The 22,361-nt window shown below is 35.3% G+C and overlaps 1 protein-coding gene across 12 annotated transcripts in view; it reads left to right on the top strand.

Moving 5' to 3' along the window:
* The window catches only part of bicc2 (bicaudal C homolog 2), a 52,013-nt gene that overhangs the window by 23,728 nt on the left and 5,924 nt on the right, over positions 1 to 22,361 (top strand). For all 12 annotated transcript variants that reach the window (NM_203420.1, XM_073921295.1, XM_073921291.1 and 9 more), the window contains 8 exon segments: positions 653 to 904; positions 3,992 to 4,123; positions 4,621 to 4,840; positions 5,173 to 5,312; positions 6,725 to 6,894; positions 7,533 to 7,623; positions 7,723 to 7,762; positions 14,560 to 14,750. In NM_203420.1, coding sequence (NP_981965.1) covers positions 653 to 904; positions 3,992 to 4,123; positions 4,621 to 4,840; positions 5,173 to 5,312; positions 6,725 to 6,894; positions 7,533 to 7,623; positions 7,723 to 7,762; positions 14,560 to 14,750 — 1,236 coding nt within the window.

The following is a 22,361-nucleotide window of genomic DNA, read 5'->3' as shown; positions in this document are numbered from 1 at the left end:
ACCTTCCCCAGCCTTGTGCCTCGAGACAATCCTTTCTCGGAGGTCTACAGACAATTCCTTTGTCTTCATGCTTGGTTTGTGCTTTGACATGCACTGGGAGCTTATATAGACAGGTGTATGCCTTTTCAAATCATGTCCAATCAGCTGAATTGAGCACAGGTGATCTCTAATGAAGCTCAAGAATGATCAGTGGAAACAGAATGTAGCTGAGCTCAATCTAGAGCTTCACTGCAAAGGCTGTGAATACCGATGTACATGTGAGCTTTCAGCTTTTTTTTTTGTAATAAATTTGCAACAATTTCAAAAACTTGTTTGTCACATTGTCATTATTGTGTGTAGAATGTTGAGGAAATAAACAGAATTGAATCCATTTTGGAATAAGGCTGTAACGTGGAAAAAAATGAAGCGCTATCAATACTTTCCGGATGCACTGTATATCCTAAAAGACAATACAAGGCATATTCACCCACATAGTCACATACTGAATTCATAAATGGTAGTCAAAAACAAAAAAGCTAAAAATTTACATAATATTTTGTAAGACAGTTTTAGCATGGCTAAAAAACTCAGCGGCCCAAATGATTAGGTATTTTAAATCAAATAGTGTGTTTGCAGTGTTAACAGTGTTGTGTTATGGTTTTATGTTGTGCAGAAGGCCATCTGTGTGCTGATGGAGCTGCTGCTGGGGTCAGGAGTGAACGGGGTGATGGTGAGCACACAGCTGGATGTTACTTCTCAACAACACTTGTTCCTGTTGGGGCAAAACGGAGCAAATTTCCTGACAGTGATGCACCAGACACACACACAGATCATCCTGCCTGACCTCAGCTCTCCGCAACACACACCCTCACTGCTGATCCAGGGCACGGCTGACGGAGTGTGTCTCGCGCGACAGCAGCTCATGGTAAAAACACCTGTCTTTAAATCATTCATTCATTCTCCTTCGGTTTAGTCCCTTTATTCATCAGGGGTCGATACAGCGGAATGAACCGCCAACTTATCCCTCATATGTTTTACACAGCGGATGCGCTTCCAGCTGCAACCCAGTACTGGGAAACACGCATACACACTCATTCGTACACTACAGCCTATTTAGTTCATCCAATTCACCTATAGCGCTTGTGTTTTGGACTTGTGGGGGAAACTGGAGCACACAGAGGAAACCCACGCCAACATGGTGGAGAACATGCAAACTCCGCACAGAAATGCCATCTGACCCAGCCGGGACTTGAACCAGCTACCTTCTTGTTGTGAGGCGACAGTGCTAACCACTGTGCCACTGTGTCACCCCATTACCCGTGTCTTTGAATTTTAAAATTCACGTTTTGAAATATTTATTGCATTTTTTATTTGATTTTAATTTTTGTAATGGTTTAGACTTGTTGGGTTTTTGGTATTGAAACAAAATGATCAAAAGTCACAATAATTATTACAATTAATTAAAGTAAAATATTTATAATAATTGAGCAAAATGATTAAATGACAATAATTAATACAATTAATTAAAGTAAAACTAAAACATTTGTTTATTAATTGATTCATTTTCTTTTCGGCTTAGTCCCTTTATTAATTCGGGGTTGCCACAGTGGAATGAACTGCCAACTTATCCAGCACATGTTTTATACAGCGGATGCCGTTCCAGCTGCAACCCATCTCTGGGAAACATCTATACACACTCATTCACACACATATACTACGGACAATTTAGCTTACCCAATTCACCTGAACCACGTGTCTTTGTACTGTGAGGGAAACTGGAGCACCCGGAGGAAACACAAATATGAATGAAGATATGGGTAAAACCTCACTTGTAGTAAGTCAGTGAGGCCTCTCTGAATGTACTACACCCTTTAAAATCATAAAATTACAGTAGGGTGATTTACTGTAAACATTTCTTTAAAAAATGTTGTGTACTGTACAATTATGAATGAAATATGTGTAAAACCTCACCTGTAGTAAGTCAGAGAGGCCTCTCTGAATGCATTACACCTTTTAAAATCATAAAATTGCAGTAGGGTGATTTACTGTGAATATTTATTTGAAATATTTGTGTACTGTACAAACATGAATGAAAATATTGACAAATAATCTCCTGTAGCAACTTGTTCTGGTCTCTGTATAGTTATTACAACCTTCAAAAAACGTAAATTTTTTAATGAAGTACAGTAGTGTTTTTTTTATCAATTTGACCACTGTATGTACAGTAAGGGTGGTTTTGACAAAATATCCCCTGTAGCAAGTTGGTCTGGTCTCCGTAAAGTTACTACAACCTTCAAAATATGAATAAAAGTCTTTAATGAAGTACAGTAGTGTTTTTATTTATCTATTTGACTACTGTATGTACAGTAAGGGTGGTTTTGACAAAATATCCCCTGTAGCAAGTTGGTCTGGTCTCCGTAAAGTTACTACAACCTTCAAAATATGAATAAAAGTCTTTAATGAAGTACAGTAGTGTTTTTATTTATCTATTTGACTACTGTATGTACAGTAAGGCCGGTTTTGACAAAATATCACATGTAACAAGTTGGTCTGGTCTCCTTAAAGTTACTACAACCTTCAAAATATGAATAAAAATCTTTAGTGAAGTACAGTAGTGTTTTTAAATATCTAGTTTCTACTGTATGTACAGTAAGGGTGGTTTTGACAAAATGTCACCTGTAGTAAGTTGGTCTGGTCTCCGTAAAGTTACTAAAATCTTCAAAATATGAATAAAAATCTTTAATGAAGTACAGTAGTGTTTTTATTTATCTTTATTTATCTATTTATCTATCTATTTAATACTGTATGTACAGTAAAGGGGGTTTGGACAAAATATCACACTTAGTAAGTTGGTCTGGTCTCTGTGAAGTTATTACCTTTAAAATATGAATAAAAGTCTTTGGTGAAGTACAGTAGTGTTTTTATTTATCTACTTGACTACTGTAAGAGTGTCAAAACCTTTAAAATCATAAAATTACAGTACGTTGATTTACTGTAAACATTATTTATCAATATTTATGTACGGTAAAAATATGAATGAAAATCTAGGTAAAATCATACCTGTGGTCAGTGAAGTCTTTGGGAATGTATTACACCCTTTAAAAACCTAAAATTAGGGTGATTTACTGTAAATATTACTTCAAAATATTTGTGTACTGTACAAATATGAATGATAATATGGGTAAAACCTCACTTGTAGTACGTCAGTGAGGCCTCTCTGAATGTACTGCACCTTTTAAAATCATAAAATAACAGTAGGGTGATTTACTGTTAGCATTTCATTAAAATATTTGTTTACTGTTTGTTCTCCCCGTGTTGGCGTGGGTTTCCTCCATGTGCTCTGGTTTCCCTACAGTCTAAATACATGCGCTATAAGTGAATTGAGTAAGCTAAATTGTCTGTAGTGTATGTGTGTGGAAGAGTGTAAATGGGTGTTTCCCAGTGATGGGTTGCAGCTGAAAGGTCATCCGCTGCGTAAAACATGTGCTGGATAAGTCAGTGGTTCATTCCGCTGTGGCGACCCCAGATTAATAAAGGGACTAAGCCGAAAAGAAAATGAATGGAGAAATTTCAGTAATATTTGATATTGAGGATATTCAAATAAACAGAGCCAGTTTGTAGTCATAATTAAATGTTTATTTCTCCCGAATTTCCTATTTCACATTCAGAAATTTTATTCATTTCAATTCAAATGCATTTTGTCCAATAATAAGCCAAACAAAATCATATTACCACATCACTTCTTACTGAAATGCTTACAATTCACATTCAGTCATTGTACACATACATGTCATACGCTGCATTTGGAAGTTTCAGATCATTATTTGATATGCAAACTGATGCATAAACACACCGTTCGCAACATATGGGCTGCTCAGTATTTGTAGTATGCATGAAATAATCATCAAACAACATCTGAGAGAAAGCATAATGACTCAGATGCTAATGAATGTGGATTGTGATGATATCCGTAAGCTGGTCTCGTCTCTCTGATTGTCTGTCTGTGGTACAGGACTGTCTGCCCGTCTGCCTGATGTTTGATTTGAAGGACGAGGGAGAGTCGGACCCTCGCAGATTTACCCAGATGATGCAGAACCTGGGCGTTTTCATCAGCGTCAAACCCAAGGTCAAGCAGACAGCAAAGGTACTGCACGCACCTCTCACACACACTTGCAAACTCACATGCTGCATCTCAATTCTCGTACTGTCCATCCTCAATTCATTCATTCATTCACTGACTTTCGGCTTAGTCTATTAATCACCAACTGAATGAACTGCTAACTATTCCAGCACATGTTTTAAGCAGCGGATGCCCTTCCAGCCACAACCCATCACTGGGAAACACCCATACACTCTCATTCACACACAGACACTATGGACAATTTAGCTTATTCAGCTATCGTCTAGCACATGTGTTTGGAGTTTAACAAAAAAAAAATAAATAAAGTGTTACATTAAATTTGAATTGACAGACCCCATCTAAACAATCCCCATAATTCTCCCTCTTCTCAGATGGGATAGCCGGCCAAATCAAAGATCACCATGGGGCAACTTTGACCCACAGGCCCTAGTTTGGGAATCTCCGTAATATTGTTACAGAGTAACTGTGTTGTGTTTTTATCTTTATTTTGTGTTTTTAAGTCAGTGGTGGTGAAAGGTTTGGAGAGAAATATTGTCAATGTGTATGAGGCCAGACGTCTGCTGCTCGGCCTGGACTCCACGGAGGTCTCTGTGTCCACCAAGAGCGTGTGTGAGGTCTCAGTGATGAGCAAACATTCAGTGGACCCTCTGCTGGCCAATAACGGCATCACAGGCTACTGGCTCAATGTGCTCATGCAACAACTGCGCCTCACTGACACAGGTGTGTGTGTGTGTGTGTGTTTGCATATGCCAGTGCTTTATATACAGTTGGACTCAGAATTTTTTATTATATATATATATATATATATATATATATATATATATATATATATATATATATATATATATATATATATATATATATATATATATATATATATATATATATATATATATATATATATATACACACACACATACAGGGCTTAACATTAACTTTTTTGAATCCTTTTAACTTCAACTTTATATGTTATATTGTATATTGAGTATATTGTATATTCCCTGATGCTCACCTGTGGTGCTAATGAATAGTGATTATATGTCCCTTCTTAGGTTCTGTGTCCATTCCGGATGCAGTGATTGGCTCTCTGTCTGGGAAGCCCCGCCCCACTCCTCCACCCCCACCCGGATTAGCTGTTTCCTCAGAGGATGGACGAATTGGACTCAAAGGAGTGGAGTCTAAGTTAGAGAAGGTTTGAATGATCTGAATTATCATGTTTGGGATATATTCTTTTACTTAGTACTGAATCTACTGTATGTACTGTATCTCACAACCCATAATCAAAATAAATGTATGTATTTCTTATGGTGCCTTTAATTTTAATGCTGATTTCAATCAAAAAAGAGGGTAACACTTCAGTTTAGGTCACAATTAACAGAATTAACAAACCAACGAGCACTACTAGCTTAATAAACTACTAATTTACTGTTTATTAATATTTAGTAAGGTAGAAGTTGGGTTTAGGTTTTGGGTAGGATTAGGAATGCAGAATAAGATCATACTTTATAGCTACTAATGAACAGTTATTATCTTATTAATAGTTAGGTAATAAGCCAGTAGTTAATAGCATGAGTTGTGACCTAAACTAAAGTGTTAGCAAAAAGAATTCTGCAGTGTATTTTTACCTTTATTGATTGAATTTACACCCCAAAAGTTCAGTAAACTTATGATTTCCAACTGCATTATGCAGGTTGCTGGTTCAAGCCTCGGCTGTGTCAGTTTGCATTTCAGTGTGGAGTTTGCATGTTCTTCCCGTGTTGGCGTGGGTTTTCTCTGGGTGCTCCGGTTTCCCCCAGAAGTCTAAACACATGTGGTATAGGTGAATTGGGTAGGCTAAATTGTCCGTAGTGTGTGAATGTGAATTAGAGTGCATGGGTGTTTCCCTGTGATAGGTTGCAGGTGGAAGGGCATGCTCTGCTCAAAACATATACTGGATAAGTTGGCGGTTTATTCCACTGTGGCGACCCCTGATTAATAAAGGGACTAGGCCGAAAAGAAAATAAATGAATCAATACTATGAAAATAATGTCACAATGGATAAAATTCAATGATCCCGAAAACAGGTATCATAAATAAGTTTTTTTTTAGAAGTAATTTTATGCATCATGAAGTGTTTTATAATGTGATATTATAATATGCATAAGTATTCATTTAACACATCAGTAAGTTCCTTCATTCATTTTCCTTTGGCTTAGTCCCTTATTCATCAGGGGTCACCATGGCGGAATGAACTGCCAACTATTCCAGCATATGTATACCACAGCGGATGCCCTTCCAGCTGCAACCCAGTACTGAGAAACACCCATACACTCTCACATTCACACACACACACTCGTACACTGTGGCCAATCTAGTTTATTCAATTCACCTGTACCGCATGTGTTTGGACTTTGGGGAAACCGGAGCACCCGGAGGAAACCCACACCAACACGGGCAGAACAAGCAAACTCCACACAGAAATGCCAACTGACTAAGTTGAACTCGAACCAGCGACCTCCTTGCTGTGAGGCGACTGTGCTACCCACTGAGCCACTCTGCCGCCTGACTGTAAACATATTTTTGCGTAAACAAACTTTAAAAACTCTATTAATTTAATTAAATCAGATTCTGGAGAACGAGGATCAGCAGACACAAGCAGAGTCTGAGACCTGTAGCATGTCACATTCAGAGGTGACCGACGTCAGAGAAGTCATTGTCAAGCCAACACCATCATCAAGGAGAGGCAGCCAATCAGAGTCCTCGAGGGAGTTCAACCAGCCAATCACGTCCGAGAGGTAAAACCTGGACCGAGACACGCATTTAGACATACAGTTGAGGTCAAATTGATTCACCCTCCTGTGAATTGATTTTTCTTATTCAAATATTTCCCTATTGATGTTTAACACAGCAATGTAATTTTCACAGTATGTCTGATAATGTTTTTTCTTCTGGAGAAAGTCTTATTTGTTTTATTTCGGTAAGAAGAAAAGCAGTTTAAAATTTTTTTTTAAACCATTTTAAAGTTAATATTATTAGCCCCTTTAAGCTATATTTGTGTTTTATAGTCTACAGAACAAATCACTGTTATACAATGACTTGCTTAATTAACCCAGTTAAGCCTTTAAATGTCACTTTAAGCTGAATAGTAGTATCTTAAAAATATCTAGTTAAATATTATTTACTGTCATCATGGCAAAGACAAAATAAATAATTAGAAATGAGTTAACAAAACTATTATGTTTAGAAATGTGTTGAACAAATCTGCTCTCAGTTAAACAGAAATTAGGGGAAAAAATACAGGAGGGCTAATAATTCAGGAGGGCTAATAATTCTGACTTCAACTGTACATTCAGAATAGGCTGTGGTTTACAGTCTGGAATGTAGAAGATCTAAAATGTTTAATGGATTGAAGGAGTAAAAGTGTGTGTTTCAGGTTAGTGAGAGCGGATGTGGAGAGTGTTTATCTGAATAGAGACAGACGCTGTAGTCTGAGAATATTCCCCTCCATGGACATTAATAATGAGGTACATCACCTCATATTTTTTCTCTTAGTTTTAGACATCTGAAATCATTTCTCTCACTGTTTTATTAAAACCTAATTTTTTTGCTGTTTATTTGAACAGGATCATGAGTATGAAAGAAAGAAGCTACTGGCCAATCAAGGTTTGTTTATTTTATTTTATTTTATTTTATGTTATTTTATTTTATTTTATCTTATTTTATTTTATTTTATTTTATTTTATTTTATTTTATTTTATTTTATTTTATTTTATTTTATTTTATTTTATTTTATTTTTCATAATTTACCCCATAATCCAAACAATGTTAAAATCCAGTATGTATGTAATATATAAAATATTATATATGTTGTTCATAGAAAATTAGGTTTCTTTCTGATTTTTTGTATGTTTTTAGATATTGTGGTATTTATCTAAATTTTTAACTTAAGAGAAATAAGTGTCTGAAACTATATTATTAATATAATATACTGCTTTTAAATATTATTATTATTATTATTAAATTGAAAAAAATGTGTATGTACCGTGTGATGGGTTGTGATGGGAAAAAAAAGAAAAAAGTGTGTTTGTTTTTAAACACTGAAAGTAAAGTTTAGAAAAGTAGTTTATTTATTTATTTTTTTATACATATACTCTACCGGTCAAAAGTTTGGGGTCAGTTTTTTTTTTTTCCTTTTTTTTTAAAAGAAAATTATTCTGTTCATCAAGGTGGCATTTATTAAATGAAAAAAAAAACATTAAATATTTATTAAAATTGTAATTAATTCCTATTGTATGTAGTTAATTTTGTATGTAGGAATTTTGTATGTAGGAATTTTGTCAACAATGAAATTATTACTCTAGTCATTATTGCTTTTATTACTATTACCCTTATTAATCTTAATAATAATAATAATAATAATAATAACAACAACTAATATTAGAGGGATTTCTGAAGAATCATGTGACTGAAGACTGGAGTAATAAAGCTGAAAATGCATCATTTAAATATCTGGAATCACTGATTAAATTAAATTCTAAACTACTTTTGAACAGTTATTTTATGGTACAATAAAATTTCACATTTTTTCAAGTTTACTGTATTTTTAGATGAAATAAATGCAGTCTTGGCGAGCAGGAGAAGCTTATTTTAAAACATTTAAAAATCCTACTAACCCCAAACGTTTGACCGGTAGTGTTTTTCTTATAATTGCTAATAATAATAATAACAACAATAATAATAGTTTTGTAATAATTTACCTATTATATTTTATTTAATTTTAAATTACTGTTTGGTTTCATTCAATAAGACCAGCGACTGATGTGGCTGATATACAGTTGAGGCGTCCTGTGCAATATTAATTCTTTTTCAATTTAAAGGATTAAGGAATTTTTCACAGTATTTCTGATAATATTTTATCTTCTGGAGAAAGTCTTGCTTGTTTTAATTCGGCTAGAATAAAAGCAATTTTAATTTTTTGAAAACAATTTTAAGGTCAATATTATTAGCCCCCTTAAACAATATTTGTTTCGATTTTCTACAGAACAAACCACAGTCATACAACGAATTGCCTAATTACCCCAACTTTATCCTAATTAACCTAAAAGATATCAGTGATTAAAAATGAGTTATTAAAACTATTATGTTTAAAAATGTGTTGAAGAAACTAACTAATTGTGTGGAAAAAATATATAAAATAATACATTTAACCGGGTAATAATTCTTACTATAGCTGAACATGATGCAGATGGCGGTGCGACTGAGGATTCTGTGATGGAAATGTTTTTGTCCAATATGGACACTATTTCAGAGTCCTTTGCTCTCATATTTACTCTAGAGCAAGACTCGACTGACATATTCGCAGCGTCTCTCATAGTGTGATCAAAAGTGTGGATTAGCAGTCGCCTGTGTGTGCCAGTGGAGGTTGAGATTGTTATTCTGGGCCGCGGCTGGATGGACTCGTGCTCTGTGTGACGACCCGCCGCCGGCTCCATCTATTTGGCATTCATCATGCTGTATAAAGCTCAAAATGGATTAAAGAGCTTGAGTGTGCCAGAGAGGTGATATAGGGGAGCCATTTAAGCGTTACGCAGTGCCAGGGAGGGTGATAGAGGGGAGCCATTTCAGGGTAACACGCTGCCAGATTTATAATGGACTGAAGCCACTCCACCCACTGAATATGCAAATGAACACACACACATACACAGTCATATAGACACATGGAGTTATGAGGTGTGACGTTTACATTCATCTGTTCTGAAACTCTCTCATTAGCTCATGCTAAGTGATAAACAAAGATTTCTACTTTAATTCTACTACAGTTTTACATGTACTGGGCTTAATTAACCTTTTAACAGGCATCATAACCACCTGGTTGACCTTTTATCCATAGCTTAGCATTATTATTTTAATTGCTTATTCATATTTATTAGAGTTGTGTCAATATATTATTTAATACAAGATGAAGAAATATTTTCAAGGAGAGCCCCTATTATGGGTTTTTGAAAAGGATCTTCTATGTAGTGTGCAACGCAGCTCTAAGTGAAGTGAAATATCCAGCTAAGGCTTAAGTCTGAAAGTGCACAGTGTTTAAAACTATTGATTCATCTATAAAAGAGTCAACTCATAGTGCTTCAAATGAATCGTCTTGATAACGAGTCTTTAGCCGTTTTGGCGTGACGTCGATACAAAACTTAAGCTCCGCCCAATTGTTGCACGGTCAAACCCGGGACAATTGAAACCCCCAGCCCCGCCCAAAAACACAGTGGCTAAGAAAAAGAGGAAGACAAGCATTGTAGGAGATCCTGGTTAAATCAACTTATGAAGACGCTGTGCTCAGCTGGATATTATTGGAAGTGTGGGGGGAAAGAGTTATTTTCTCTACCCCAAAGATGAAGCTGTGAAGAGTCAGTGGTTGAGGTTTATTATTGCACAAATACCTCAGCATTATAGCCCCAGCCTTGTGCTGTGTTCCCCTCATTTTTTCTGACGAGTGCTTCTGGAATCTACACGCTTACAACACGGCATTCGTCGGCTGTTTGTTAAAGGAATGTTTAGAAAAGACTATTGATGTAAGGGACGTTGCCGAGCTCGACAGGAACTTTTCAGTACACACACTCTGAAAAATAACTCAAGAGGTCTGTTACCACTACATAGTTTAATACATTATTGTAACTTTAAAAATTCTAAAATGCTGATTAAATTAAAACTTTTAAATTGCCAGAATATTTTTATTAAGTTTTCAAAACAGGAAAATATTGAAAATTACATCAATTTAAAAATTCGGCTATTTTAAAAGTAAACAAAAATGTCAATTACTTTTAAACAATATTTAACTTGTAGCAACCCAAAGAAATTGGGTTGATAACTCAATTTTTCCACGTTAATGGAGTTGTTTTGTATTTTTCCACACACTGATGTTTTTTGCTGTTTTTATACTGATAATATGGAACACTACATGTTTTTGTTTTGTAAAACAATAAAAACCTGTTTAAAAAAAAAAAATACTGAAAAACAAAAATCCTGTTGTGAAATGTATTTCATACAAGCATGAACAGTAAATTTGCCAAAAAAATAAAATAAAATTAAACAATTACAGCTACTTAATTTATTTAAGGTTCTAAACTTAAAAAAATGCAATTACGCACATAACACTGGATTTGTTTTCAATTTTAATTTGAAAAAACTATTTGAAACAACTTATTTTTTTGAGTTCTCAACTTAAAAAAATGGAGTTTATGCTAAGTAAAAATGCCTCTGATTGAAGAGGAAAAGATTTGGCTAACAAAATAAAGTTTGTTGTCTGAACCTCATTTTATCAGATGTTGTCGTAACTTGAATATATTAATGCAAACTGTTGCGTTAATTTTTTTTGTTTTGTCTAAACAATATTTTTTAGAGTGCAGGTCATAGATCAGTTTCTTCTTCCATTTCACAAGTGTTAGTAAGTGCGATTAAAATGGCTGCCTCCTTGTTTTCTCTAGCTTGTAAATTATGTATTTAAATGTGTTTTGTTACTTGTAATCGCATGTAGTGTGTCTGGTTAGCTGTATATGAAGAGTTCAGATGCAAAACCCTCTTAATCCATCAAACCCCTTTTCTTGTAAATGAGCTTTTTCTGTCCGTCTCCTCTGATTAGGTTCAGAAGTTTTATTTTATAGGTAATGATAAGGTTATTAGCTAGCGAGTAAAATACCTTTTTTTTTTTTTTTTTTTTTTACATGTCACTTTAGACAATACTTTGTTTTTTAGATGTATTTTGTTTTGCTTCAAAACCAACTAAATCCACATCTGCTTTTTATTCAAAACCCTCTAAATCCACCTATTGGAACAAGACAATGTAATTAGTTGAAAATGAAGATGCCATTAGAAATTGTTTTACCAAACATAAAACACATTACACAAACCACCAACCATGCAGTTCGGTTCATTCCGCTGTGATAAACCAGGGAAAATGCTGGGGGGTGTTTAGAATAACAGGTTCGGGGGTGAGGTGTCTGAATAACACTGCTGAGAACCAGGTACTGTGGTGTTATAACTAGTATGAAGCGTGTTTCAGGCCGCCGCTGCGATCAGATCCTACTCCAATGTTGGTGACCTGAGAGTTTTACAGACCGTACCAAAATGATAAGAACAGTTAAAGAGAGGTTTGGAAACAAATGAATCGCTTAACGAATCATATGGGAATCGTTGGAATAATTCGATAAAAATGAATGCATATTATAAGACAATGAAAGTGTTTTTTGACCTGTTGGAGACCCCTAAAACCAAAATATGACCTTTTTAAATGCATAATAGGGGCTTTTCAAAGATGTATGGTTTAACAAATTTACTAATAATTACAAATATTAGGCAACATTTAAACATTATGCAATAAAAATACAAGTAAATTTCATTAATAATTACAAAATAAAGAGCAACAGGTTGAAACATAAAACTTTGAAGTAGATAAACTTTCTTGTAAAATTCATTATATGCCATTATTTTTTTTTTTATTATCACTGCATTATTTATGTATATTTTATATTTGATTTGATTATTTGATTTGAATGGTCCCTGATTAATTCAGGAGTACTTATTGTTTATGCTCTAATGTTCTGCTTCAGTTTGTTTGAAACAATTCTCGTTGGCCCCAAAAAACCCAGACGGTGTTGTGTCTGAAATGGAGCTCACTCAATATGAACTTGTTTGTTGCACTTTTGTGTAATATTGATATTTCATTCTTGACCGTACTCTCATGCTGATATTCAGCAAGACAGCAATTTTCTTATGTGGTATTGCTGAAATACATCTTATCTTATAATATAAAAAGCACAAACCCATGCAGGGACTTTTTTGGCTTAAATAAATGATAATATGGGGGTGGCTTAGTGGTTAGCACTGTCGCCTCACTGCAAGAAGGTCACTGGTTCGAGTCCCGGCTGGGACATTTGGCATTTCTGCCAGTTTCCATTTTCACAACGTGTTGGTGTGGGTTTCCTCCGGGTGCTCCAGTTTCCCCCACAGTCCAAACACATGCGCTATAGGTGAATTGGATAAGCTAAACTGCCCATAGTGTATGAGTGTGTGTGTGAATGAGTGTGTATGGGTGTTTTCCAGTACTGGGTTGTGGCTGGAAGGGCATCCGCTGCGTAAAACACATGCCATAATAGTTGGGAGTTCATTCCACTGTAGGGACCCCTGATAACAACCCAAGCTCATTCTGGAAACGTAACCTCGCGGATGTTTCTGGAGTCCACAATTTACGTGGCCGGAGGTACGTATGGCCGCATTTTGTTTTTTATCGAGCGAACGCTACGGGGCGGTGTGACGCCGCTCCTCCTCTTCGCGCTCGCCGGCTCACCTCCAGGGCTTTCCCGCCGTAACCAGTTTGTCCGCTTAGCTCGCAGTGTTTAGTCGGCGGAGCGGAGGCCCGGAGGAGGAGGAGCCGGCCACAGCGACGACCGGGATCGAGTCCGGGGAAGAGAGGTTCCTGAAATCTTGTAAGATGAAAAACAGAATCCAAAAAATAAAAGCGAACGAGTTGCGACGGGATAAGATCCGAAAACGCGGTCAAAATCGGACGAGGGCTTTTCCTTTTTTTTTTCTGGACGGCTTTTGCAAATCGCTTGGGTTTAGGGAAGGAGGAGGAGGGCGGCTGCTGGGTCGGCCAATCGGCCGCCCAGTCGATCATTCAGTCATTTAGCCAGTCAGCCGGACAGACGGTCGCTCCACAGCGGCCTCCGGCGGCTTTTCACGCGAGAACAGCGCGCGAACGAGAGGCGTTCGAGACGCGAAAAAGCACGCACAGCGGCCTCTCGCGGATTCGCGCAAAAACAAAAACTGCTCAAATATGTACCTCCCGTGACGTATTTCGCGGTTTCCAGAAACGTCCGCGGGGCTACGTATCCACAATGAGCCTGGGTTGCCTGATAAATAAGGGAATAAGCCTAAGAAAAATAAATGAATGAACAAATAATATTCTAATAGGCCTCAAACAGTCAATAGTTCTGGACTCTGACTTGGGTTTCTGTTTGTTTATTGCAAGGTGTATAATGTATAATGTGTGCTCAGTCACAACAATTACAAAATTATTGTTGATTATAAATATCACACACCCCTAAATATGATGCTATTAAAATTATATCGACACCATAAAGTATATTGGGGAAATCCAATAGACTTTAATAGACTTTAAAAGACACAACCATTTAATGTACTTCCTTCACACGGAGAGAAAGAGATGTGAAAGTAGCAGCATATTCTTCTGCATGACTGCTCTTGATTAAGTTGTTTAATTAGGTGGCAGGTGTTTAATAATGCAGGAGGACTCAAATACACACACACATAGGCACACACAGACAGAGTTTAATTAGAGCGGCAGTTGTGTGCCAGTGTAAATCTGGAGCTGGTTCTGAGTATATGTTCCAGGCGTGCAGACGGGCCTGTGTGCGATTTAATCTGTGTAAATGTGTGTGTTTCAGCTATGCAGCAGAAGCCCGTGGTGACGGAGGTTCGAACCCCTACAGACACCTGGAGTGGTCTGGGTTTCTCTAAATCGATGCCTACTGACGCTGTGAAAGAGCTGCGAGCCGTGAGCCGGCGCTGTTACAGACCCTACAACAACAGCAACAATAACAACAACAACAACCACCACAGCCAGCAGCAGCAGCAGGTGCTCGCACACATCCAACACTGCTAATCTGGAGACTTTCTAAAGCTCAAATCAAAGTTCAGCGACAGACACTGCAGCATCATGAAAATGAGTTTTGCAGGAACAAACACTACACATGTTTTTCTCTGAGAAAATTAAAGCTATTTCGATAAGAAATACATTATGTATATTAATTTAAGTTATATTATTATACACTGAGGACTACTGAGAGATTTCAGCTGCTGTCTGGGCTTTCACTGCCAAACTACACCTTCAGTTCTTTATGTGTTCGATATTTTTCCCTGTATTATTTTTAATTTCATTACTCATAACTTGATTTGTAAATTAATTAGTTTTGTTTTCTTTGCATTTATGGATTTCTTTGGTTGTTACCAACATCCAGGGAAAATTTTAAGTCACAGCACCTTCCTTTATTTATTTTTTAAACTTTCTCAATTTTTTTTTTTTTTAGAAATTTAAATACAACGACTTACAAATCTAGTTTAACAAACATTCACACCACAATTGACAATTTAACATGCAATATACAAACAATCCATACAGAAGTATAGTGATAATAGATTATTACAAAAAAAAACAATTCAAAAAGAAAATAAATAATAAAACAAATACAATAATAATAAAATAAAATAAATAAATAAATAATAATAATTAAAAATTATAATAAATAAATAAATATCAACAGCACCTTTAAAAATATGTTTTTTGAGAAAAATGTTGACGTGTTCGATACTTATTTTCCCTGCTGTATCTCAATAGAAACTTTTAATGTAAATATGACGTGACATTATGGCATCTTTTATAAGAATGGTCACTACACTCTCAGAAAAAAATCATACAATGTTATACGAAAGAAGGTACAACCCATTGTCACTGGGGCAGTACCTTTTTATGGAACAGAATTGTACCTTAAAACTTTGCAGTTTTAATCTTTAAGGACATGAAAAACCTTTGGTTTTTAAAACCTGCAGATACAATATTATACCTTCATCAAAGGTGCAAATCAAAAAAGACACTTTGTACCTTAACAGTGTCAAATGTGTTCCATCAAGAACTATTTAAAGGCATTTTGCTTTATTCAAAATGGGTCAATTTATTTTTAGTAAATATAAAACATCAAAGACATTTTTAAAGTTTATTTTTGTGTAAATGCACCTTTATTTACAATAAAGAATAAAAAAAATGCTTTAACATAAATCAAAAGATCTATTTTTTTGGCTACACATTTCACAACACTTTCACAAAAATGTTACAGAAATTCATTCTCCCATCTAAAATCTAACACATTTTTTTTTCTTTAGTTTTCACACAATATTTTTGTAATCACTTAAATGTTCATTTTATTTGCTTCATTTTTAAAATAGAAATAGAATTATGCAGACTGTATGCAGGAATTATTTAGGCTTTCTGAAGCCTAAAATCAGAAAGCAATATAAATATTTTTAGTAGTGTTCCTAAAAAGTGGTTGAAAACAAAACAACAGTGTTTGCACAAATAATCTACTATTATTTTGATGGAAAATGCCGCCTTTGCTTTTGCCTTCAGTAATTTTATATAAAGAATTATAATGTTGTGCATATGTATTTATTATATTTCCATTTTGTCCTTTTTTTTCAAGCCTCCTGTGGACTGGTGTTGAGAATTAGCAAGTTTACTATAACTTTTAAACAAATGCATGTGGTTGTCCAGTGTAATTGTGATGTTCATGTCAAATAAATAAATAAATAAATAAATAAATAAATAAATAAATAAATATTGTAATGAGATATGCACAATGTTTGATTAGTTTTACAATATTAAAATGTCTTTATGAACCGTTCACACATGCAGGACTTTTGCAAGCTCATGTGTAGGGTTGTAACGGTATGAATTTTTCACGGTATGATAATCGTCTAAAACAATACCACGGTTTGACGGTTTCGCGGTATACGGTATGTTACAAAATAATAGAACAGTGAAGCAAATTTGACTTTTTCCAAATAATATATTTTTAGTTACTATAAACAACACCACTTACAATGAACAAATAAAAAAAAGAAAAATAATAAATAATGTGTCAAAGTCCAAATAAAGTCCAAATAAACATGGTGCAAATCCTCAGTAAAAAATAGATATAAATATTTACTATACTATAAATAGTTACATAACGAAACTAGATTCAATATGGAACATCCCTAGATTTTATGTGCCAGCAAGGATATGGTTGTCTGCAATGCAGACAAACAGCTGCATCTTCATTTGCGTCTTTTGAAAACAGCAAGAGCAGCAGTTCGTCTTTGCTGTGTCACTGTTTTGTCATGTTTCTGTGCTGCTGTGCATGCAAAAGTACTTAGTATGAGAATAATTTCATGCAAAACTTTTTTTTTGCGTTTTATTTAGCCGCGCATAAATGTATGCCTATCTCTCAATCCGTGTTATTCAAAAAGCTTGGTCCACAAACAAAAGCGAAACCTATGCTTATTGGTTGTGATATAGCGAGTTTGAACCAATCTGGGCATGGAGTAGGGACAATGCATCAATGTATCATGTCTGATTTGTCCGGAGACACAGTGACGAGCGTTTCTTTGTCAAATCAGCGTGGTCAAATTTTGATGATGTAACCGCACTGATTCCAGAGCCTCTGAAAGTCCTGCTGTATCTCAATAGAAACTTTTAATGTAAATATGACGTGACATTATGGCATCTTTTATAAGAATGGTCACTACACTCTCAGAAAAAAATCATACAATGTTATACGAAAGAAGGTACAACCCATTGTCACTGGGGCAGTACCTTTTTATGGAACAGAATTGTACCTTAAAACTTTGCAGTTTTAATCTTTAAGGACATGAAAAACCTTTGGTTTTTAAAACCTGCAGATACAATATTATACCTTCATCAAAGGTGCAAATCAAAAAAGACACTTTGTACCTTAACAGTGTCAAATGTGTTCCATCAAGAACTATTTAAAGGCATTTTGCTTTATTCAAAATGGGTCAATTTATTTTTAGTAAATATAAAACATCAAAGACATTTTTAAAGTTTATTTTTGTGTAAATGCACCTTTATTTACAATAAAGAATAAAAAAAATGCTTTAACATAAATCAAAAGATCTATTTTTTTGGCTACACATTTCACAACACTTTCACAAAAATGTTACAGAACTTCATTCTCCCATCTAAAATCTAACACATTTTTTTTTCTTTAGTTTTCACACAATATTTTTGTAATCACTTAAATGTTTATTTAATTTGCTTCATTTTTAAAATAGAAATAGAATTATGCAGGCTTTATGCAGGAATTATTTAGGCTTTCTGAAGCCTAAAATCAGAAAGCAATATAAATATTTTTAGTAGTGTTCCTAAAAAGTGGTTGAAAACAAAACAACAGTGTTTGCACAAATAATCTACTATTATTTTGATGGAAAATGCCGCCTTTGCTTTTGCCTTCAGTAATTTTATATAAAGAATTATAATGTTGTGCATATGTATTTATTATATTTCCATTTTGTCCTTTTTTTTCAAGCCTCCTGTGGACTGGTGTTGAGAATTAGCAAGTTTACTATAACTTTTAAACAAATGCATGTGGTTGTCCAGTGTAATTGTGATGTTCATGTCAAATAAATAAATAAATAAATAAATAAATAAATAAATAAATAAATAAATATTGTAATGAGATATGCACAATGTTTGATTAGTTTTACAATATTAAAATGTCTTCATGAACCGTTCACACATGCAGGACTTTTGCAAGCTCATGTGTAGGGTTGTAACGGTATGAATTTTTCACGGTATGATAATCGTCTAAAACAATACCACGGTTTGACGGTTTCGCGGTATACGGTATGTTACAAAATAATAGAACAGTGAAGCAAATTTGACTTTTTCCAAATAATATATTTTTAGTTACTATAAACAACACCACTTACAATGAACAAATAAAAAAAAGAAAAATAATAAATAATGTGTCAAAGTCCAAATAAAGTCCAAATAAACATGGTGCAAATCCTCAGTAAAAAATAGATATAAATATTTACTATACTATAAATAGTTACATAACGAAACTAGATTCAATATGGAACATCCCTAGATTTTATGTGCCAGCAAGGATATGGTTGTCTGCAATGCAGACAAACAGCTGCATCTTCATTTGCGTCTTTTGAAAACAGCAAGAGCAGCAGTTCGTCTTTGCTGTGTCACTGTTTTGTCATGTTTCTGTGCTGCTGTGCATGCAAAAGTACTTAGTATGAGAATAATTTCATGCAAAACTTTTTTTTTGCGTTTTATTTAGCCGCGCATAAATGTATGCCTATCTCTCATTCCGTGTTGTTCAAAAAGCTTGGTCCACAAACAAAAGCGAAACCTATGCTTATTGGTTGTGATATAGCGAGTTTGAACCAATCTGGGCATGGAGTAGGGACAATGCATCAATGTATCATGTCTGATTTGTCCGGAGACACAGTGACGAGCGTTTCTTTGTCAAATCAGCGTGGTCAAATTTTGATGATGTAACCGCACTGATTCCAGAGCCTCTGAAAGTCCGCGAATGTTATGTGATACAGCACTGGAAAGCTGAGATTCTCTTCTTTATGCCAATCTTTGAATTGTATGAATCGGATCAGCGGATCAAAAGTTATTAAACATTTAAGAGCAATACTTATTTTTAGCCGCAGGCGGCTGTCTCTGTCTTTAAGGGTTAAAACCGTTGATATGCAATTGTTCATGGTATGATAATCGTGCACGTTCAAATCGTGGTAAACCGTCATACCGGTATATTGTTACAACCCTACTCATGTGCGAAGTGGAAAGCAAATGCCAAAAGGTGCAGATATCAATAATGAAGCTGTATTTATCAAAAGATGCTTACCAAGCTTACCAAAAATGCCTTAAATGTGAAGTTTAAACCTATAGCTTTGTATTACCAGTTGTTTTGTATTATAAACCTAATAATTAATGTTTATGAGTTTCTTTAAACATGCTTTTAAATGATCTGTTTTAGCATGGATATTATTCACAAATCACTTTGCCTTTCCAGTAATATTTAATTTCATAGATATTGTAATAAAGAAGGCAAGGCAAGGCAAGGCAAGGCAAGTTTATTTATATAGCACATTTCATACACAGTGGCAATTCAAAGTGCTTTACATAAACAGGAATAAAAAAGACAAGTTTAGGAAAATAAAATGCAGGCAATAAAAATTAATAAAAACAGATAAAAACAAATTAAAATGAGTTAAAATAGGTTATAAAAGAATGAAAAAGAAAACGAAAAACATAATAGTGCGATCTGTTGGACGTACAGTAGCAGTGCTCATTCAGTAAAGGCACAGCTAAACAGATGTGTTTTCAGTCTTGATTTGAATGTGCCTAATGTTGGAGCACATCTGATCATTTCTGGAAGCTGATTCCAGCAGCGAGGGGCATAGTGGCTGAAGGCAGATTTACCCTGCTTTGATTGAGCTCTTGGAACTTCTAGTTTATATGATCCTAAAGATCTGAGTGATCTGTTAGGTTTGTATTCAGTCAGCATATCTGTAATGTATTGAGGTCCTTGGCCATTTAGTGATTTATAGACCAGTAATAATACTTTAAAATCTATTCTGAATGTAACTGGCAGCCAGTGTAGAGACCTGAGGACAGGTGTGATGTGCTCTGATTTCCTGCTTCTGGTCAGAATTCTGGCTGCAGCATTCTGGATGAGCTGCAAGTGTCTGACTGTCTTTTTGGGAAGGCCAGTGAGGAGTCCATTACAGTAATCCACCCTGCTGCTGATAAAAGCATGAACAAGTTTCTCTAAGTCTTCACTGGAAACAAAGCATCTGATTCTTGCAATATTTTTGAGATGATAGTGTGCTGATTTACTGACTGCTTTGACATGACTGTTGAAACTCAGATCTGACTCCAGAGTCACACCAAGATTCTTGACCTTATTTTTTGTCGTTTGACCTTTAGAGCCAAGGTACGCATTCACCTTGAGAACCTCATCTCTGTTCCCAAACAAGGAGCTGTCTAACACGTAGTCACTTTTTTTTTAGAGCAATTGTGCACCTTCATTTCAATTGTACCATAAAAGGTACAGAACAGTATCATAAGAGGTCTTTCTGCAACATATAAGGTACAACTTTTACAGAAGTACAAAACTGTTACTTAAGCAACATTATTTGTACCATCATGTAAAATTTTTTCTGAGAGTGTATGGTAATTAGTATAGAATTCTGGTAGTTCTAATGTCTAATGCTTCTTGCGCATCAAATCGCAATATGAAGTCACTTTAGACTGGAGTATTGATGCTGAATATTCAGCTTTGCATCTATATTAAAATACATTTGTACATATTTTACACATTGCAATTTACATATTTACGCTGTATTCTTAATAAAATAAATGCAGCTTTAGTAAACAGAATATATGTCTTCTTCTCAGCAACCCCAAACTATTAAACAGTCATTTTAATGTTGTCAATGCAGCATTGAAATAAATTCATCAGGTTGCATTCACCTGAGCGTATGCTAATGTGCTGATTGTAAACATATTAAACCCAGATGTGTGTTTTCTGACTGACAGACCACACAATCCCCCACCTGTGTTTGGAAACTAGAGTGCGAGGCTTTCTAAAGGGATTGATTTGTGATGTGTTGAATACAGTGGGCCTTTCATTCAAAGCGGTGTAATCATAGAGAAAAGACTCGGAGCTCCAATCAGAGAAGTGTTTGAGCACACGGTGAGCCGCACATCACCGTTTCCTTCACTTCCTCCCTCATTTCCTCTCCGCTGGGATAATGAGACTCTCTCAATTAAAGAGCTCAATGGAAGCAGTTTAGCGCCGCTCTGCAGCACTGATTGAATCTGTTTTTGATTGTTACTGCTGTTCGAATCGCATTATTTCTGAGAATAAGTGAAACCCCCGTGAAGGATTCAAATTGAAAAGTTATTGAAATCTGTTTGTGTTTCTCCCACTTCGCTTCTTCAGCGGTGGTTCAGTCTAAAATGAAACTTTTGTCATCATTCAAACCTCCAGGATTTCTCTTTTTTTTTCTGTAGAGCACAAAAGCAGACGTTTTGCTGAATGTTCATGCTGCTGCTTTCTGTATTATAGAAAAAAATAAGTCTCTTATGTTTACCAAGAATGCATTTATTTGATAAAAATGCTACTTTTTAATTCAAGTAAATGTATTATACACTCAATGGCCACTTTATTAGGTACACCTTACTAGTACCCCCTTTTGCCTTAATCCTTTGTGGCATAGATTCAACAAGATACTGGACATAATCCTCAGAGATTTTGCTCCATGTTGACTTGATAGCATCACGCAGTTGCTCCAGATTTGTCGGCTGCGCATCCACTATGCGAATCTCCCGTTCCACCACATCCCAAAGGTGCTCTATTGGATTGCGATCTGGTGACTGTGGAGGCCATTTGAGTACAGTGAACTCATTGATATGTTCAGGAAACCAGTCTGAGATGATTGGCGCTTTTTGACATGGCGCGTTATCCTGCTGGAAGTAGCCATCAGAAGATGGAGACACTGTGCTCATAAAGGGATGAACATGGTTAGCAACAATACTCAGGTAGGCTGTGGCGTTGACATGATGATCAATTGGTACTAATGGGCCCAAAGTGTGCCAAGAAAA

The sequence above is a fragment of the Danio rerio genome, chromosome 14 (assembly GCF_049306965.1).
Source record: "Danio rerio strain Tuebingen ecotype United States chromosome 14, GRCz12tu, whole genome shotgun sequence".
NCBI classification, from domain to species: Eukaryota; Metazoa; Chordata; class Actinopteri; order Cypriniformes; family Danionidae; genus Danio; species Danio rerio.
The sequence above is the reverse complement of the archived record's forward strand: the minus strand, read 5'-3'. Positions and strand labels throughout refer to the sequence as shown.